Raw genomic sequence first — 17,658 nt, 5'->3', positions numbered from 1 at the left:
GAGATTTGGAGAAACAAAGAAGCTGAAAACTATATGTGATGTCGTATCTTTGATTGGATCCCAGATTGGGGAGGGGTGTAATATTGGGGCCCTTGTAGAGATTTGAGGATTCCCTTTATATTAGATGATAGTAGATAGTAGTGAATTATTATAAATTACCTGACTGCTTTTTTGAGTTTGATTGTTTAGCAGAATACACTTGGTCTTAGGATAGTCATGTTCAAATATTCAGAGATGAAGTGACATGATTTTAAAAAAACTGTGTGTGTTTAAAAGTACACACATTATACTAGTCTTCCAACGGGGCATCTGTAAAGAATCTCTATTAAGGTATCTCCATTAAGTATTTTCAAAAGGAAAATATGAAACAAATGATTGCTCTTAGGTATTCTATCCATTGAAGATTCATTTGGGTGAAGAATGCCCTCTTTTGTAATGCTAATTGTTCAGGGAAGGGCTGTCTTCTACAATCCCCCTGTCATCTGAGGCTTAAGTGAGATGATCTCAGGGAATCAGAATTTAAATTAAAAGGAGACAGCTCCTTAGCAAATTTCTGTTGACTTGACTTTCTACGTGAATCAGCTTCCTCAAAATGGGAGTAATAATGATCATGCTTATGGTTCCTAATTCTCCCAGAGCATTACCACATGCTCTTCATCCCCTAATCATTTTTCTACAATTTTTCCCACCTCAACATTTGTTAATCCTATAATGCTAAACTGCTTGCATTTCTCTGACAAATTGTATGACTTCAGACTTCTCACTCCTTTGTAAATTGTCTTACATCTAACTGTAAAGGCCTTCCACCCACTCTTATTAAATATATATTATATTTATATTTATATATTCACGCACATGTATTTGGCTTCTTTATCAGGCTGAAATTTCTTTGAACACAAGAGTTTGTTGTATCAACCATTTTCAAACTCAAGCATCTAGCAGAATATCTGATGTTTAGCAGTACACAACAAGCATTTGTTGGCTGAACACATGAAGGCAATTTATAAACTCTGAAGTCTGAGGACTAACCTCTGATTTTTTTAGCTTGCACAAATTCCTATCCAACGGATCTGGAGAGTCATGCCATAAATTCTCATCAGAATGTTTTTTTTTAACCCTATATACCGTGACTTACTTTCCAATCTGACCCTGGCATAACATTACATGACAAAGAAGAAAGTCAAAATATTTTACCCCAAAACATGTTTCTTTGCCATATTTTGAAATGGTCCTGCAAAGCTGTCCTCTGTGTGTTGGGGGGGGGCCGGGGGGGGGGTGGGCATGGAGAGGGGCGAATGTGTATCTGTAAAGAATCTCTATTAAGGTAGCTAGATCTTTTTCTTTCAGGCCCTCCCAATCCTGAAAAGATTAAGAATCCAGTACTTTTTAAAGGTCCAAATAAGAAACATTTGTCATCTATTGTCTCTAAGGGCAGCCACTTTAAGACTTCAAAAGAACCTTGGTCTCCACAATCTTTTATCTTAACCTGAATATTTCCTTTCTATTGATCTCAAGTCTTTAAACAAACTCAACCAATTATCAATAAAAAAATGTTGAAATTTATCTGTAGCCTGGAACCATCCCCCCAACCCCACCCAGCCTTTGAGTTGTCTCACGTTTCTGAACCAAACCAATGTATTTTTTCAATGTATTTCATTGATGTCTCACGCCTCCCTAAAATGTATAAAAGCAAGATGCACCCCGACCACACTGGGCACATGTTCTCAGGACCCCTGAGGGCTGTGTCACAGGTCATGGTCACTCATATTTGGCTCAGAATAAATCTCTTCAAATCTTTTACAGAGCTTGAGTCTTTTTGTCAACAAGTACTAATGTTGATGACTGCAAAGTGTCAATGACAGTGATATATGTCAGTTATTGGTATTTGCTTGGTGGTGCAAGAGAAGGTAGGCTACATAGGTGACATGGGACATATGGGGTGAACAATTTGGCATTAAAGTAGGTGACTTTAGCGCGCGGAGGCTTTGGAGAGAGAAGAAAAAGTTAAATTGGCCCAAAGTTAATTTTACTCACCCTACCCTTTTGCTGAGACCCCAGATGATTGTTCTCAGAGCTGTGGCATCTAAGGTTGCCAGAGCAGCATTAGAAAGTTTGCACCTAACAGCATCCTCCAGGGTACCCTTTTTCCCCAGGTCTAGCCACTCCACCCAAAGCCCCTGGGAGTAGCTGAGAGGGAGGGAGCGGGATAAGAAGGAAAGAAGGTCATGATGTGCTCTACTCTAGGCCACCCCATTTGCCTCACTTCCTCACCTCCTGTCTATCTGTTTTTTTTTTTTTTTTTTTTTTCAGATGGAGTCTTGCTTTGTTGCCCAGGCTGGAGTGCAGTGGCACAATCTCAGCTCACCGCAACCTCTGCCTCCCAGGTTCAAGTGATTCTCCTGCCTCAGTCTCCTGAGTAGCTGTGATTACAGGCGCACACCACCACATCCGGCTAATTTTTGTATTTTTCGTAGAGACGGGGTTTCACCATGTTGGTCAGACTGGTCTCAAACTCCTTTTTTTTTTTTGGTCTCAAAAAAAAAAAGAGTTGGGAAAGATGGTGTGCTGCCCTCTGCTGGCAGATTTAGCAAATCTTCACGCAGCTCATGAGACTGTTCATCAGCTGTGTTAAAACGCTCCATTTTTGTGACTCCTATTGAGAAGACCAGCAGGACAGGAAGGGGAGAGACCTTCTTTTGGTTCAATAAACTGTAGTAGCAAACAGCTGTTTGTCACTGGGGGTTTTCACACTTAAAAACATTTTTTCTTTTTGCCTTTGTATTTGAATTTAGCTGCAAGAGTATTTTTAAAGATTCTATGGGCATGTAACAAGTGCTAAATCACCCAAGGAGGAGGTCTCCATGTGTTTAGGGAACCTGCTCAGCAAAGCCAGGGCAGAACTATAGAAAAAAAAAAAAAGAGAGAAAAGTTCAGCTTCAATAAACTTATGCAAAATTTTGTAAAGAGAAAATCTAAATAAAGTTAAGTAAAACGTATGGAGAAACTATGTAAGGTTTGTGCTATTTGCAAAGGTAAAATTCTATATTATTTGTGGAGAGAAGGCTTCATAATCCCTTCTATTCTCAGAGACTATAAATGTCTTAATTTACTCCAATCATAGTTCATGTTCTGCCTTAAATATATACTTGTATCACTTGAGTATGGAATGTCTTTCTAGAATGGTTTCCATGATAGTTTCTCCTAATATTCATAAACCTTTGGGTTTTTTTTGTTTGTTTGTTTTTGAGATGGAGTCTCATTCTGTCGCCCAGGCTGGAGTGCAGTGGTGCAATCTCGGCTCACTGCAAGCTCCGCCTCCCGGGTTCACGCCATTCTCCTGCCTCAGCCTCCCGAGTAGCTGGGACTACAGGCGCCCACCACCACGCCCGGCTAATTTTTTTGTATTTTTAGTAGAGACGGGGTTTCACCATTTTCGCCAGGATGGTCTCAATCTCCTGACCTCGTGATCCACCCACCTCTGCCTCCCAAAGCGCTGGGATTAAGGCGTGAGCCACCGCGCCCGGCCGCATTACAGTTCTATTCTCCAATTTTTCTCTTTCATCCTCGGTAAGTAGGTAAAACTGGTAAGTAACTAGCTGAGGTGGGCCTATGTGATGACTGTGTGCAGAGCCACAGTCAACAGTCCCAGTGTGTCTGCAAGTTATTATAACAGTTATACAATGACATGCTAATCTGTTTCCACTCTTAGCATTTATTTATTCATTCAATATGTACTGAGACAGCAAGAGATATCCAGGATAAAAATAGACATTCTCAGCCCTCAAGAAGCCTCCATTCTAATGCAAACAATTATAAGCTGAATTTTTGGAATCAATACATGCTCCTTGGAAAAATGAAAAAAGCATTCCATGGTCGGATATATTTGAGAAACATAAGCAATATTATATCCCTCGCTTTGCAATTTCCAGTGCACATCAACAAATTTGAAACTCAGATAGTAGAGAAATTTACTTTACTTGACTTTCCCCACACTGCTTTACTGTGTAATAAAGGAGTTCCTCTCTGATGCAAAAATAAGGCCTTTCATGGTTACGACGGTAAGTACAGGGAAGAGACAGAGAAGGGAGAGCTGCTTGAGAAAGATAAAAAAGCCTTGTGGCTGGGAGAGCACACTTGATCCCAGACTTGACAAATAAGCAATAGTTTGCCAGGAGTCAAGGACTAGGGAGGGTGTTCCAAGAAGAAGGAAGAGTCAGGCAACTCTTGGAGGCATGCCAGGCATATTTAAAAGTGAGACAGGGCCAGGTGCAGTGGCTCAAGCCTGTAATCCCAGCATTTTGGGAGGCTGAGGCAGGCAGATCACAAGGTCAAGAGATCAAGACCATCCTGGCCAACATGGTGAAACCCCGTCTCTACTAAAAATACAAAAATTAGCCAGGCATGGTGGTGTGCACCTGTAATCCCAGCTACCTGGGAGGCTGAGGCAGGGGAATCACTTGAACCTGGGAGGTGGAGGTTGCAGTGAGCCGAGATCACGCCATTGCATTCCAGCCTGGGTGACACAGTGACTCTGTCTCAGAAAAAAAAAAAAAGTGAGACAGAAAGAACTGTGATGGGTGTGTGGATGAGCCTGAGGTGTAGCAGGTGAATGGAGGCAGGTAATGGATAAGGAAGCTGAACAGGAAGACCAGGGCCAGGTCACATAGGGCCTTGAAATCCAAGCAAAGTTGTTCATGATTCATGCTGCGGGCAGTGAGCACCCTTAAGTATTTTGCACGGAGAAAGTCAACTACGATCACTCTTTTGCTGCTGTAAAGAATGGATCTGGGAACAGAGGTTGAGTTTTAGAGGCTGGAGCTGGGAAAATGGGTGAGAGACACTAAACCTGTGATCAAACTGCGGAGTCATCTTGTGAGACTTGTTTGGACTCAAGAGAAAAAAAAGCACAAATCATAAAGATGCTGGAGTGGCCCCAGTCCCCTTCTGTACTGGTGTCCTGGGCCCATCTTGCTTCTCCCTAGTGCTCCATGCATGTTTACAGTAAAAACAGTGCTTTGTACTTTTTGCTCAAAGAAAATGTTAAAAATAGCCCATGTTTTGAATAAACAAATGACTGAAAATGAACACATTTAACCCTTCTGGTCTAAAGTGTGCTTTTGTATTCATTATTTATTTTATATGGATGTAGAAATCAAAATACTTGGAAATTCCACCAGGCCTGGAGACTGCAATCGTCAGATATGAGTATTCGCTTTCTCCAAGTGTAGGTGCCTTGTTTCATTATTTAGGTTTATATCAGACGAGTGACAGTACAGATTGTGCTCCTTCCTAGATCATTCCTTGAATGATAAGCAACTTCAGCTCTGTCGGTTTCTCCCGAAAAGCCTCTACGCCTTTCATATGCAAAGTTGATTGGGTTGGGTAGGATTACTCTTGACACCTTTTGGTCCTTCAAATAACTTTCTCATTTTTCTGGGAACGAAGTCATTAAATGCAGCATTCCAAATACCATCCCTGTCAAAATAGCTGACAACTAGGGATTATTAACTAGCTCTAATGCAGCATTTACTTTAGAAAACAAATGCTTTGAAATGACAGTACAGTTGGGGTTCCCCCCCTCCCACTTTAAAGTGTCTGTTCATAGGATTCTGTGGAAGTCCAGAAGCCAGATACATTTTGGTGAATACATCTTGGTCTTTTGTGTTGTTGGTTAAATCTGCAACAGTACTCTGGAAGCTGATATCTATGTGTGCATGTGTGGGTGAGGATATATTTTCTTTTCAGAATATGGAAAGGGTTCGATGCGCTCAAGTGTTAATATTCACATACACATGTTCACATGCACAGCTGCAGGGCTGATGTCCCATGGTACTAGTCCATGGTCCACAAAAATATAATAACCAATGAATGGAACTTAGCTTTCTTCCAGGAGTTACTTTCCCAACCTCATGTCAACTTTGGAGATTTCGCTCTTGGTTGGCACTCTGCTTAGTTGAAGTCCTAGTTGAATTTGTGCTCTCCTGTGAAATTTTAGTCTCGAAAAGTCAAAAGGCAAGACCTGGGAAATCAAAGAGTGACTAAATAAATGAATGAAAGTGAAGGAAGGTAAGTTTTAGAAAGAGAGCAAATTCAGGGACAGGTGCAGTGGCTCACACCTGTAATCCCAGCACTTTGGGAGGCCAAGGTGGGCAGATCACTTGAGGTCAGGAGTTCGAGACCAGCCTGGCCAACATGGTGAAACCCTGTGTCTATTAAAAATACAAAAATTAGCTGGGTGTGGTGGCGCATGTCTGTAATCCCAACTGCTTGGGAGGCTGAGGCAGGAGAATCACTTGAACTCGAAAGGTGGAAGTTGCAGTGAGCCGAGATCACGCCACTGCACTCTGGCCTGGGTGACAGAGCTAGACTCTGTCTCAAAAAAAAAAAAAAAAAAGAGAGAGAGCAAATTTAAAAAGGAAGTATATATGAAGCAACTAAGCATAAAGCAGGGGTTTGGTAGATAGAACTACCTGTTTTTATATCTTATATCCATAAAGCCACTCACTGGTTATAAGACATTCAGTAGGTAACAGAAACTCTTTAGCCAAAAATTTTCTCATCAGTGAAATGGGTATAATATTACCTACTTCAAAAGTATGCTGTAAGAACAACATTAGATAATACAGCATTCTGAGCGCTGTGCCAAGCACATAAGAAGCCCTCAACGAAAGCTATTTTAGGAATCCAGTTTATCTGGAGAAGTGTTTTCAACCTGAAGGATAATGTTCATTTGCAGCACAGAATGAAGAACGAAGATTTGTCCAGCAGGTGAGCTGGGTGCTAGTGCTAAAGATCTCTAGTGTTTCTTGAGTAAAAAACTCATCACAAGGATGTATTTATTATTCTGAATGAAGTGTACTGCAACTCTGAGCCAGTACTAACAGCATGTAAATATTTATTCCTAATGCACATGCAATTTAAGTTGGAGGTAAATTTACCCACAAGTTAGCAAGAATACTCTTTTCCGGAAAGACTCTCAAGCTATCTGTTTCAAACATGTTAATGGAAAACAAAAGAAATCAAGAAGGAATTTTTCCATTTAACCAGTCATGCTTTTTTCTGTTCTTTTCCTTTTCAGTCGGCAAAAGAGAGATAATGATCTCCTTTCCTGGAAACTCAGGTTGAATTAAGGGATTTACAATGCATAGAAGATGTCATAAATCCTAATGAAAACAGCTGCACATATTCATAAATAATGCATAGCACTTTAAGATCACTAGCTGTGATTCATTTTTTCCCTTCCTTAAAGTATTATTTTTAAAGGCATACTATTTAAAAGTTAGAGAACCTAAAATTGCAAGATTAAAGTAATGAAAAAAAATTCAAAACAAAAATCATCAGAAGATTTTGTCATAGATTTCCACAGGCGTTTTGCTTATTATCCCAAACAACGCATGCATCTTCTCTGTCATAAAACAGTTTTGTTGGATTCAATTTTTGAAAGCCAAGTATAGATTGCAAAGTGAGCTTCAGACGCTAGGTGGCGCCATGTATCCACCTAGTGTTGAGCTACATTTCCACAGGCTGGGTTGGCCCGCCCCATCTGAAGCCAGACATTCGTTTTAATAGTTAAATCGATATATTTTATAATGTGAATGGTTGCAGGCATTAAAAAAATAGGCATTTAAAACTGGTATGTGGAATCTTTAAGTAAATGCTGAGGTTGGCAAAAAAAAAAAAAAAAAATGTATCCTGTGTCTCTAATACCTGCTGTCCCGACCCTAGCAGATAATAGCTTCCTATATAGACTTAATGTTTTCATTGCATTTTCTCATACCTTAATCCAAAGAGATGAGTAAGTAGTATTGGGGGCAGGAGAGCTGACAGTTCTGAAATGCTACCTGTAGCCAATTTCTACTTACTTTGCCTCCAACCCACATATGAGTCCTACAAGGTAAGAAGAAATGCCAGACCTAAACTCCCTATTACATGGTAAATAACTTAGTATCTAATTTTGTAATTGTGAGAGAAGGAGTAATGAATATAATGGGCTCTAGGGGGGTACCAAGGACAAGGTGGGGGAAAATAAATTTGCCCCAGGTGCAGGCAATAAGGAGATGCACTGTCTACGGAGAACTTAAAACCAGTGATAGAACCAGCTAGAAATCTGTCTGCTTTTCCTTATCACCATGCACTAGCAGTTCTATACCAGCTTGGTGATAGTGGGGTGGACCAATCATTCCTTCAGTGACTACTGCCTTTGGAATACCACCTACTGAACTACTTTCCTCTTTAGAATTTTCCAGCAAGCAGAAAAATTGAATTTTTTGGAAAGAGGAAAAACTTAGGAAAAGGAGAAAGAATTAATATTTTTTTCCCGCAAGTAATGTCTGTGCAGGACTTTACACACCTATGTTATCTCATTAATCCTCAACAACAACCCCAGACTCAGAAAGGTTCAGCAACATATTCCAGGTCTTACAGCCACTACCCGGCAGAGCCAGGATTCTAATAAATCTTTACTTCCTGTAAGTTTCATGTCTATCTCAGGTTTTTGACTGGCTAATATCAGGTTATGAGTGGTAAATCTCAGTTTTTGAGTGGCTAATATCATAGCCTTTGACATTTAATAAATACAAAACCTTGGATGAGGTTTTGTATTTATTACAGGATACTCACTTTGGTATCCTTGGTTGTCATGTGGGATAATAATAGTACCCATCAGTGAGGACTGTGGGGAACACACTTACAATGATGCAGGCATGCCCCGAGCCCAGTCCTGGCACATGGTAAGCACATGAGAGGTGACAAAAATGTCACATAATGTTCATTATGCAAACTTCACCTGAGAACCCTGAATAACTTTTTGTCCCTTCCAGATGGTAAAGAAAGCTGGAGTACGTACTTCTGCTACTTCACACCTGTAGCTCTGGTGGTTAAGTTGATAACTCTGACCACGGATGCTGAAGAGAGCGACACACACAGGTACCAGGGACAGCAGAGTCAGATAACAGGCACCCTCAGAGTCCACTGGGCCCAATCCCCACCCTTATTTGTCAATTGGTTTGAGACTTCTTTGAGAACATCTTCTTGCTTATTATACCCTCCTTGCTCTGACAGAATAAATGACAAGGTAGTTGGCGGCAGGCATGAGCTTGTTTTGTTTTATTCCAGTATAATGGAGTTACCGAGAGACTGATCATGGAACTTCTGGACTTTAAAAAGTGACCCACAAATATTCTGCTACCTAAGGTATGTAAAAGTTAACAAGCACGCAATGGCGAAATAATATGTAAATTACTTAGCCCATACTGCAGCTAAGTTGTAAAGCGTTATGACCCTCTGAACTCTTTGTATTAAAGTAGCAAGGAAACAATTCTAACATTTCATTTTACATATTCCTTGATTCAGCTACTATTTAAAAGTAATAATTAATTTTATTTTCCACCTTAGATATGACATTAATTAAAGCTCATAGAGAGTGCCATAAAGAACTAAAGCCTAACATTTTTATAAAACAATTTGACAGGACCATAGAAAGCACACATAAGATAATGCTTTTTATATAGTTTTTGCACTTGCATTGTTTTAACCCAACTATGCTATAATTCTTGGTAATAGATCCACTTAGCCACTGACATTCTTATTTGTAATATGAATTTATTCCACATTTCACAGGGCTAGATCCAAATTCTTTGGTAAATATCATTTTTATAACAAATAAGCATAATTTCTTTGTAACATAATCTTTGTTAACATAGCACTTTATTTTACATTTTGAAGTTAGTACAGAGAAACACTTCTCAAACATGATGCTGATGTTGTACTGTGAACTTAGTGGGGGTGTTCCAAGTCCTCCTCTTAGGGTTTTTCTTGTTTGGAAATATATGTAAGGTTGACATGTATGCAGGAGGAAGTAAATAATAAGAGCCAATTTTAAGATGTATTGCACAGCCTGAAAGAACCTGCGTGGTGGTGAGAAGCTGTGTGTTAATGAGTTCAGATTTTGTTGGTTCTGTTCTGGGTGTTGTTTCTGCTTTTCTTCCATTTCCATCATGTGATGTAATCATGAGCATACAATCAAATCAGCTGTATAAAGGTACAAATGGCATGGAAAACATGTTCTCAGTTCAGGTCTGATAGGAGAATCTGGAATATCACAGAATCTCAAAAAAAAAAAAAAGAAAAGAAAAGAAAAGAAAACACATTTGTTCAACACTTGAGCAGCAGATGATAGAGAAGGGGCCATTGGTCACACAGAGTGAGGGTGACACATGCTCTCCAACTACATATTCTGTGGCTCTCTCATTCCCAGCACTGCTTTCTCCTGTGGACTGTAAAACCTTAGTCTCAAAGTAGGAAACACTTGACAACGTATCCAAGTGATCAGGTAAAATGTCCTTGGCCTATAGGACAAGGGGCTAAACTAAAGCTTGCATGACTTTGGCAAAACAAGTCATCTCTATGCTCATAGTGGCCTGAGAATTCTAAAGAGAAAATATCTTTGAAGTTTTTCTACTCTTACATTTTACGGTATTTTGGGTTTTGTTTTTACTTTTCTTTTCCTTTTCTTTTTAGAGCGGTTTTAGGTTCACAGCAAAATTGGAAGAGGTTTCCCATATTGCCCTTAGGACTTGTTTTTGTTTTTCTGCCTGATTCTATTGAAGGCAAAAATTAAATGAGACTACAGCTTTGCAGCCTTTAAGATTACGTTATTCAGAGTTCGGGTGGGCACCCAGGAGATGAAATTAGATTTCCTGTTGGGTGCAGTGGCTCATGCCTGTAATCCCAGCACTTTGGGAGGCTGAGGCAGGTGGATCATGAGGTCAGAAGTTTGAGACCAGCCTGGCCAACATGGTGAAACCCTGTCTCTACTAAAAACACACAAAAAATTAGCCTGGTGTGGTGGCAGATGCCTGTAATCTCAGCTACACAGGAGTCTGAGGCAGGAGAATCGCTTGAACCTGGAGGCAGAGGTTGCAATGAGCTGAGATCGCACCATTGCACGCCAGCCTAGGCAACAAGAGTGAAACTCCGTCTCAAAAAAAAAAGGGAATTAGATTTCTCATTTCATACTCTAGGCCTTACTCTCCTGCCCCCCTTTGTTTTTAGCCTTTCTCACACTCTCCAGGCTCCTAGGCATGTTTTATCTGCAAATGTACTATCTGAAAAGTTCAATGAAAGCTCAGAACTCACAGACCCTGCTTTGGAAATATTAAGGACTGAAGAACAGGAACAAAATCAAATTGTTTGAGAAAAAAAAATTTTGAAGCGCATATACAGAAAGACGTTTATAGAGAGAGATGTTGAGTAAGTCAACAAATGATGACTAAGTGCCCCACTTTGCGCTGGGCATTGGAGGAAGACCTCTGAACTGAGCACAGTCCTGGCAAAGAAATTCACCTAAGTCCTTCACCCTGGTCTTCACATGTACTGACCCCACATCCCTATCTTTGGGTTGTCTATCTTCTTTTTTAAGTCTGTAGAAAACAATTCTGGCATCTGAGCATGTTCAGAAATACACTCTAGATATGCATCAAGCTATGGACCCCCTAACATGTTCCATTATCCAGGATTGCCGGCCGATGCTGATGTAATGACATAGCTGTGGAGCCCATGGAAAGAGAGAACCTGCCTCTGCTCCAGAGGCAGCCTGGGCAGACTCTCATTCTCCTGCAAGGTCGTCAAGCAAAGGGGAAGTTAGGAGCTTGGTGAGAGGCCAGGGGGCTGCTATGAAAAGGAATAAGCATTTGCTAAGTAATCCCGAAGAGGCAAGTTGAAAGGAACGGGGCTTAGTAGCCTGGATAACAGCTATTAAGTATACAGAAGGGACTGGGCTGGGCAAGTTTTGTCCTGGGTGGTGATGACGCAGATATCATGAAACACAGGACCCCCAGAGATCATGGCTTCAGAGGTAACGCACTATGTGGTTTCTAAGCACTCTGTGTAGGTTTCTAAAGAGATTTGGTCTGTCAAACTTTGGAATGTGTATCCAAAGGAAATTACAAGTGACCTTTTCTTACCTCCCTCCCCCAAATCAAGGATGATCAGAGATAATTCAGTTTAGAGTGATAAACAAGCCTCTGAAGAAGTTGAGGTTTCAGTTCAACACTTGGGTCACCCTTAGCTTTGTAATTCCTTGACATGAGAATCTGCTATTAAAAAATTATGTGTCAGTGAATGTGAGTGTGAGATTGTGTTTGTGTGTGTGTGTGTGTGTGTGTGTAGTGGAGGTTGTGGCTCTCATTTCCTTCCTTCCTAGAAAAACGAATTCAAACATGTCTTGGGAACATTTTTCCAAGGAGAGCTGCAGTTCTGTTTGGAGACACATCTTAGCCACTCCATTCTTGCAGGAAAGCATGCTTTGATATGGCCTGTGCATCAGCTGCTATAGCATCACCTGTGCAGCAAGAGTGTAGATGGCACTGTCTCCAATGGGGTCACTGAAGAAGGAGGCTGAGATCAGCCAGAGATGGAGGAATCACATGAGCATCACCATCTGCTGTGTCTAAGAGCATTCACCATCTCTTTCTTCTGAGTACATGGCTTTCTACTCTATTACAGAGAATACAAAAGAGAAAGTAACTTGCTCCAAGTTTAATACATGACTCTGTGCAGTTTGACTTTTTTAACTGAGAAAATAAGTTAACTTTCTAATGGTAGGCACAAAAATTCAGTCTGATTTCCAAAGATTTCTATGAAGGTAAATGCAGAAACATGGCTGCATTACAAGGAAGTTCCAAGAAAATGTCCGTGATTGCCCCATGTCTAGTCTATTTACTCAGGAGCAAATTAAGAAAGAATAAAATCTTATTTATATCTCTCTAAGTGTCAGAGAATAATATGTGTTTTGGGGCAAACTCTAAATGCTTTAGAACTCATACTTTTTTCCAGAATTTCCCATTTTCTCTTACATATTTTGAAGTTCCAGTTAGATACAACTATACATTTCTACAGATCGTGTGTTTGCTGTAGTTACCTGAAGCTAAAACTGATTTCAAAGGCAAGCAAACATATCTTCCCCTTTGTTTATACACAAACTCTGGTGGTGGGCTGCCACTATTGGCCCCAGGCCCATGGGGAATGGGGACCAGTCACTTTGGTCACCTCTGTGAATCTCTGCCTTAGTAATGTCAAGCACTTCCACCTAACTCCACCTACAACATTTCTTAGACAGCTCCAACCATGATACGAAACAGTGAGTGACAAACTAGGACCAAGAAAACTGAACAAAGATGGGATGAGAACAACAATCTGAGAAGTAACACAGGTCTTTTTGTACGAAGGGTAACACCCAATAATGTGGCTGAAATGTCACAGCCTTCGAAAGGCCAGATTCCTCCACAGACAAGCACCACTGGAATTATTTAGAGGCGAGTGACTGATTTTGTTTATTTATTTTTTATTTTATTTTATTTTTTTGAGACGGAGTCTTACTCTATTGCCCAGGCTGGAATGCAGTGGCACAATCTCAGCTCACTGCAACCTCTGCCTCCTGGGTTCAGGTGATCCTCCTGCCTCAGCCTCCCAAGTAGCTGAGATTACAGGTGTGTGCCACCACGCCCAGCTAATTTTTTGTATTTTTAGTAGAGATGGGGTTTCACCATGTTGGCCAGGCTGGTCTTAAACTCCTAATGTCAGGTGATCCACCTGCCTCGGCCTCTCAAAATGTTGGGATTACAGGTGTGAGCCACCGCACCTGGCCTTTTGCTTGTTTTAAATAGATCACGTGAATTCCAATGATTTTCCTAGTAAGAAGTCTATTAATCTCCTATTAAGAATTCTGGGTTTTAATAACTACCAGGAGTCTTGGTGTTGCAAAAACTGCTTAAAAAGTGACTAGAGGGATTGTTTGTTTGATAATGCTAGGTGTTCCCTATCCTTTTTTAGGTATGAGTAGTCATTGTTAGAGTCAACAGTTATACATGTTTTTTAACCATTGTCTTGCATGCCTGAGCACAGGGCAGTGCCATCCTCGTTGTAATTTAAAGAGACATCTTAGTTAAGAATATGGTTGAGGGCATGGGAAGTAGGTGAGAAAAGGACTTTCAATAAGTTTTTTTTTTTGTTTGTTTGTTTTTTGAGATGGAGTCTTGCTCTGTCGCCCAGGCTGGAATGCAGTGGAGTGATCTCGGCTCACTGCACGCTCCGCCTCCCAGGTTCACCACATTCTCCTGCCTCAGCCTCCCGAGTAGCTGGGACTACAGGTGCCCGCCAACACGCCTGGCTAATTTTTTGTATTTTTAGTAAAGACGGGGTTTCACCAGTTAGCCAGGATGGTCTCGATCTCTTGACCTTGTGATCCACCCACCTTTGCCCCCCAAAGTGCTGGGATCACAGGCGTGAGCCACCGCACCCGGCCAATAAGTATTTCTTGACTTAAGTTGAATGCTAAGTCAGAGGAGTTCAGAGCAGTGTTCATATGAGCTATGCTTACCACTTCATCTCTAGAGTATAGGAATGCATGTATATTACAACTGGCCATAAGTCACAGAGGAGAAGCCTAGAGGCCAGTCTTCTAATTTATAGCTCTGACAGCCCATATATGATTTGACTGTGTGTCAGAATCTCTATCAGTAGGTAAGGAAACTAACAGCATATAAACGCGTCCTGGGCTTTCTCCCTTGCTACATTTTGAAAAACGAAGAACTTCCCATCAGGTGAGCAAAGAGTTGATAATGCAAAGGCACAAAGGGTATACCTTGTCTTTTTCTGGAAGTTTATCCCATGAACCTGCTTTCATTGAGAGTTTGAAGGGGCTTAAGGTGAAACAGCTATAAATACAATTAGGAAAAAAGCAAAACAAATAATACAAAACCTCTCTGAGATATTGAAGGTAATATACTAGCAAGGGTCATAAACTTGAAAACTTGATTGTATTAGTGTAATCCTCTGCCAATTAGCTAAACTTCTCTTCTTTCATACCCAATGTTTTTAAGCTTTAAATGCTGGTAAGTACAATATTTTTGGAATAGCTTTAATCAGCTAAGCTGGCAGTTTATCTTATTTATTTTTTTCAGTGTCTTACTGTTTCTACTTCTTTTATATCCAAAAAGTGTTTGAGTTGGTACATTTAGTTATAAAGGCATTTAACATTTATATAAAGGCATTTAAATTTTAAATTAAGACACAAGAAATTCTAAATGGTACTTGAGATACCCTTGAGAGAAGCCTCTCATTTCTTGTATTTGCAGATACCTCATATATTTATAAATCAACTCTTTTGCATATTTAAGTCAGACAAAAACACTAAGAGGCACAATGTCTCTCATTAGAAAAAAACGCAATTATTCTACTTAGTTATGTTTTTAAAATAGCCTGACATTTAAAATAATAGATGAATAGGTAATTTGCTCATCAGTAATGGGCAGTTCCCTTGGAGGTAACATCAGTGTTGTACTATTTCAAAAGAGTTTCATGAATGCAAAGATTGAAGCTAGGAAGCAGAGAAAAACCACTCCAGAATGACACCACCCTACTTAACACCCATAATACTTAACAGTAATGACAATTAAGCCTCACAAATTAAGTCAATGTATTGAATTCCTATTGGGTGAGCTAAAGATAGGACATTTATGTGTAGTGAGTTTTCCCCATACTAATTCCCCATCCACAACCATGTACCCAAATGAACATCAGAGCAACATATTATGCTGTAAAGGATTAAATGATATTTCAGTTTATGCTTTATTTCTTGTCTCTTTTCTCCAAGTGATAATTGAGATCTCATTTACCATGCATGAGCACTTACATTCCCTTTCTGAGAACATTTCTTATATTGTTGGTATAAGAGAGAAAAGTCATTTTTTTAAAGGTTGCCTTATTAGTTTGCAGTTTTTGTTAAATATCTAGATTATCTGGCCAATCAATTTGTCTCTATAGCCTAAGAAAGAAGAAAGACTAGCTGCCATACTCAATCCAAATGAATCGGGATATGAATATTTATAAGGACATCAATATTCAACAGTGTCTTACAGTCATGCTCCAAGCTAAATAAAAATAAAACCACCAGAAATATTACAGTATAATAGGATAAGAGCTAAGAAATACGTACAAATTCATTGACAACATCTGTGCAAGTGTTCTGGACAAAACATTTAAAAAGAAATATACATAAAACAAAGTAGATAAATTTATCAAAGATTGATAAATTTTCAGAGACAGTATAAAAGTACACAAAACATGAAAGAGAGAAAGAATTTAAAAAATAACCACTAAGCCAATACATATAGTACAAGTTTACTACATTTATATTACAGAATGATGGAAACCAGAGACAAAAACGATTTGGTAACAAACAGCAAAGAAAGTTTCACCACCAATCACAAGGAAGAAAGACATTCTTTTTCAAATGAAAACACAGACTGCCAGAACTCATCCCCCACATCCCCCAACCCATACACACATAGAAAAATAAAAGCAAATGCGAAAGTTGTCTACAGCAACAGGACAGACAGAGGTGGGAAGCATTTGGCAAGTTGCATCACAGGAAGTCAATCACGATTGGCTAACGATGATGGTACCTGGCTCTGTTGCAGGTCACTGGTTTGCCTGAGAGGAGTGACTGATGGAGGAGGCACACCTGATGTCGACGCAGACCGGCCTAATTTGCAGCTTACTTTAGGCTCTGGAAAGAGGGGAAAAAGACACAATATTAGCTGACTGACATCTGGAATAATGAAGTGGCTTTTCAGTCTTCCTGTTTATTTCGCTACTTATTCCTGGAATATACAAAATGCTCCTGATGTTTGTTAATAATTAGCAGGTTATAAAACACTTTCATAACAGTTGACTCTAAAACGAGCTTTATTCCCAGATCAGCTTCTGGGGAACAAATCTCAGAAGCACAGGCCTTGTGCCCTTGCACATTTTACCCCACTTAGGGTTGGTTTCTGTGGAGTCATCCCTGGAGCAACAACAACCCATTAGGAGAACAAGCAAGTACCATGACTATTTTGAATGTTTCACTTTTAGCTTTGGTCCATAGAATTTCTCTGTCCTAAAATGTCTTATCTCCCTTCTCCAAATGTTCTGTTTTCCTTCCTTCCATGAATACTATCATCATGTTTTCAATGTAACATTTCTTCAACTCATCTTGATTTTCATTAAATTTTATAACTGTCTTCCAAGACTTTTGCTATCTTTCATAATATTATCTTTCCAACTTAAAAAGCTTTCTTCTACCTTTTCTCTAATTTGAGAAGTCCAAATTAGATGCCTAGGCCACTGACAGGATGCTTTAGAGATTACAATTTGAGGACTGAAAGAGTTCCCTTCATCCGGAAAGTACAGGATATTTGGGAGGTAGAGATGATGAATTTAAAGACATATCTGAAGATATTTGACAAAGGAAAGAGAAGTCATAGATAGAAAAATGGACATTTTTACTTTATCACAAACTTCAATGTGAGCTGTTGGTTTTTGAATGCCTAGTACATTCCAGCTTCTGTGAGGAGTTATACCTAAATTATCCCTAATCCTAAGAACCCTCTTTGGAGCTGCAGAGTTAGCTATCAATACCCTCAACTTACAAATTAGAAACCTAAGGTTCTCCAAGTTCAGTCTTTGCCTAATAAGTAAACAAGTGCTTTTCAAAAAGCCTTTATAAACTTGACCTAAAAATTAAACTCATCGAACAACTCGCTTCAAATGATATGACGTAACTACGGTACTGAGAACTGACACACGTGCCAGAGAACCAGAATGTGCCCAATTCTG

The 17,658-nt window shown here is 39.8% G+C and overlaps 1 protein-coding gene across 5 annotated transcripts in view; it reads right to left on the bottom strand.

The window, feature by feature from the left end:
• The window catches only part of NYAP2 (neuronal tyrosine-phosphorylated phosphoinositide-3-kinase adaptor 2), a 332,390-nt gene that overhangs the window by 58,086 nt on the left and 256,646 nt on the right, over positions 1-17,658 (bottom strand). For 4 of the 5 annotated variants that reach the window (XM_030802950.1, XM_030802949.1, XM_030802952.1 and 1 more), the window contains one exon: positions 16,464-16,567. In XM_030802950.1, coding sequence (XP_030658810.1) covers positions 16,464-16,567 — 104 coding nt within the window. Of the gene's footprint in view, positions 1-9,784; positions 10,030-16,463; positions 16,568-17,658 lie in introns of those variants that run through there. The other variant, XM_030802951.1, reaches the window with a different exon arrangement.

This window comes from Nomascus leucogenys, chromosome 22a, assembly GCF_006542625.1.
Source record: "Nomascus leucogenys isolate Asia chromosome 22a, Asia_NLE_v1, whole genome shotgun sequence".
NCBI lineage: Eukaryota > Metazoa > Chordata > Mammalia > Primates > Hylobatidae > Nomascus > Nomascus leucogenys.
This window is presented reverse-complemented; position numbering and strand designations above follow the sequence as displayed.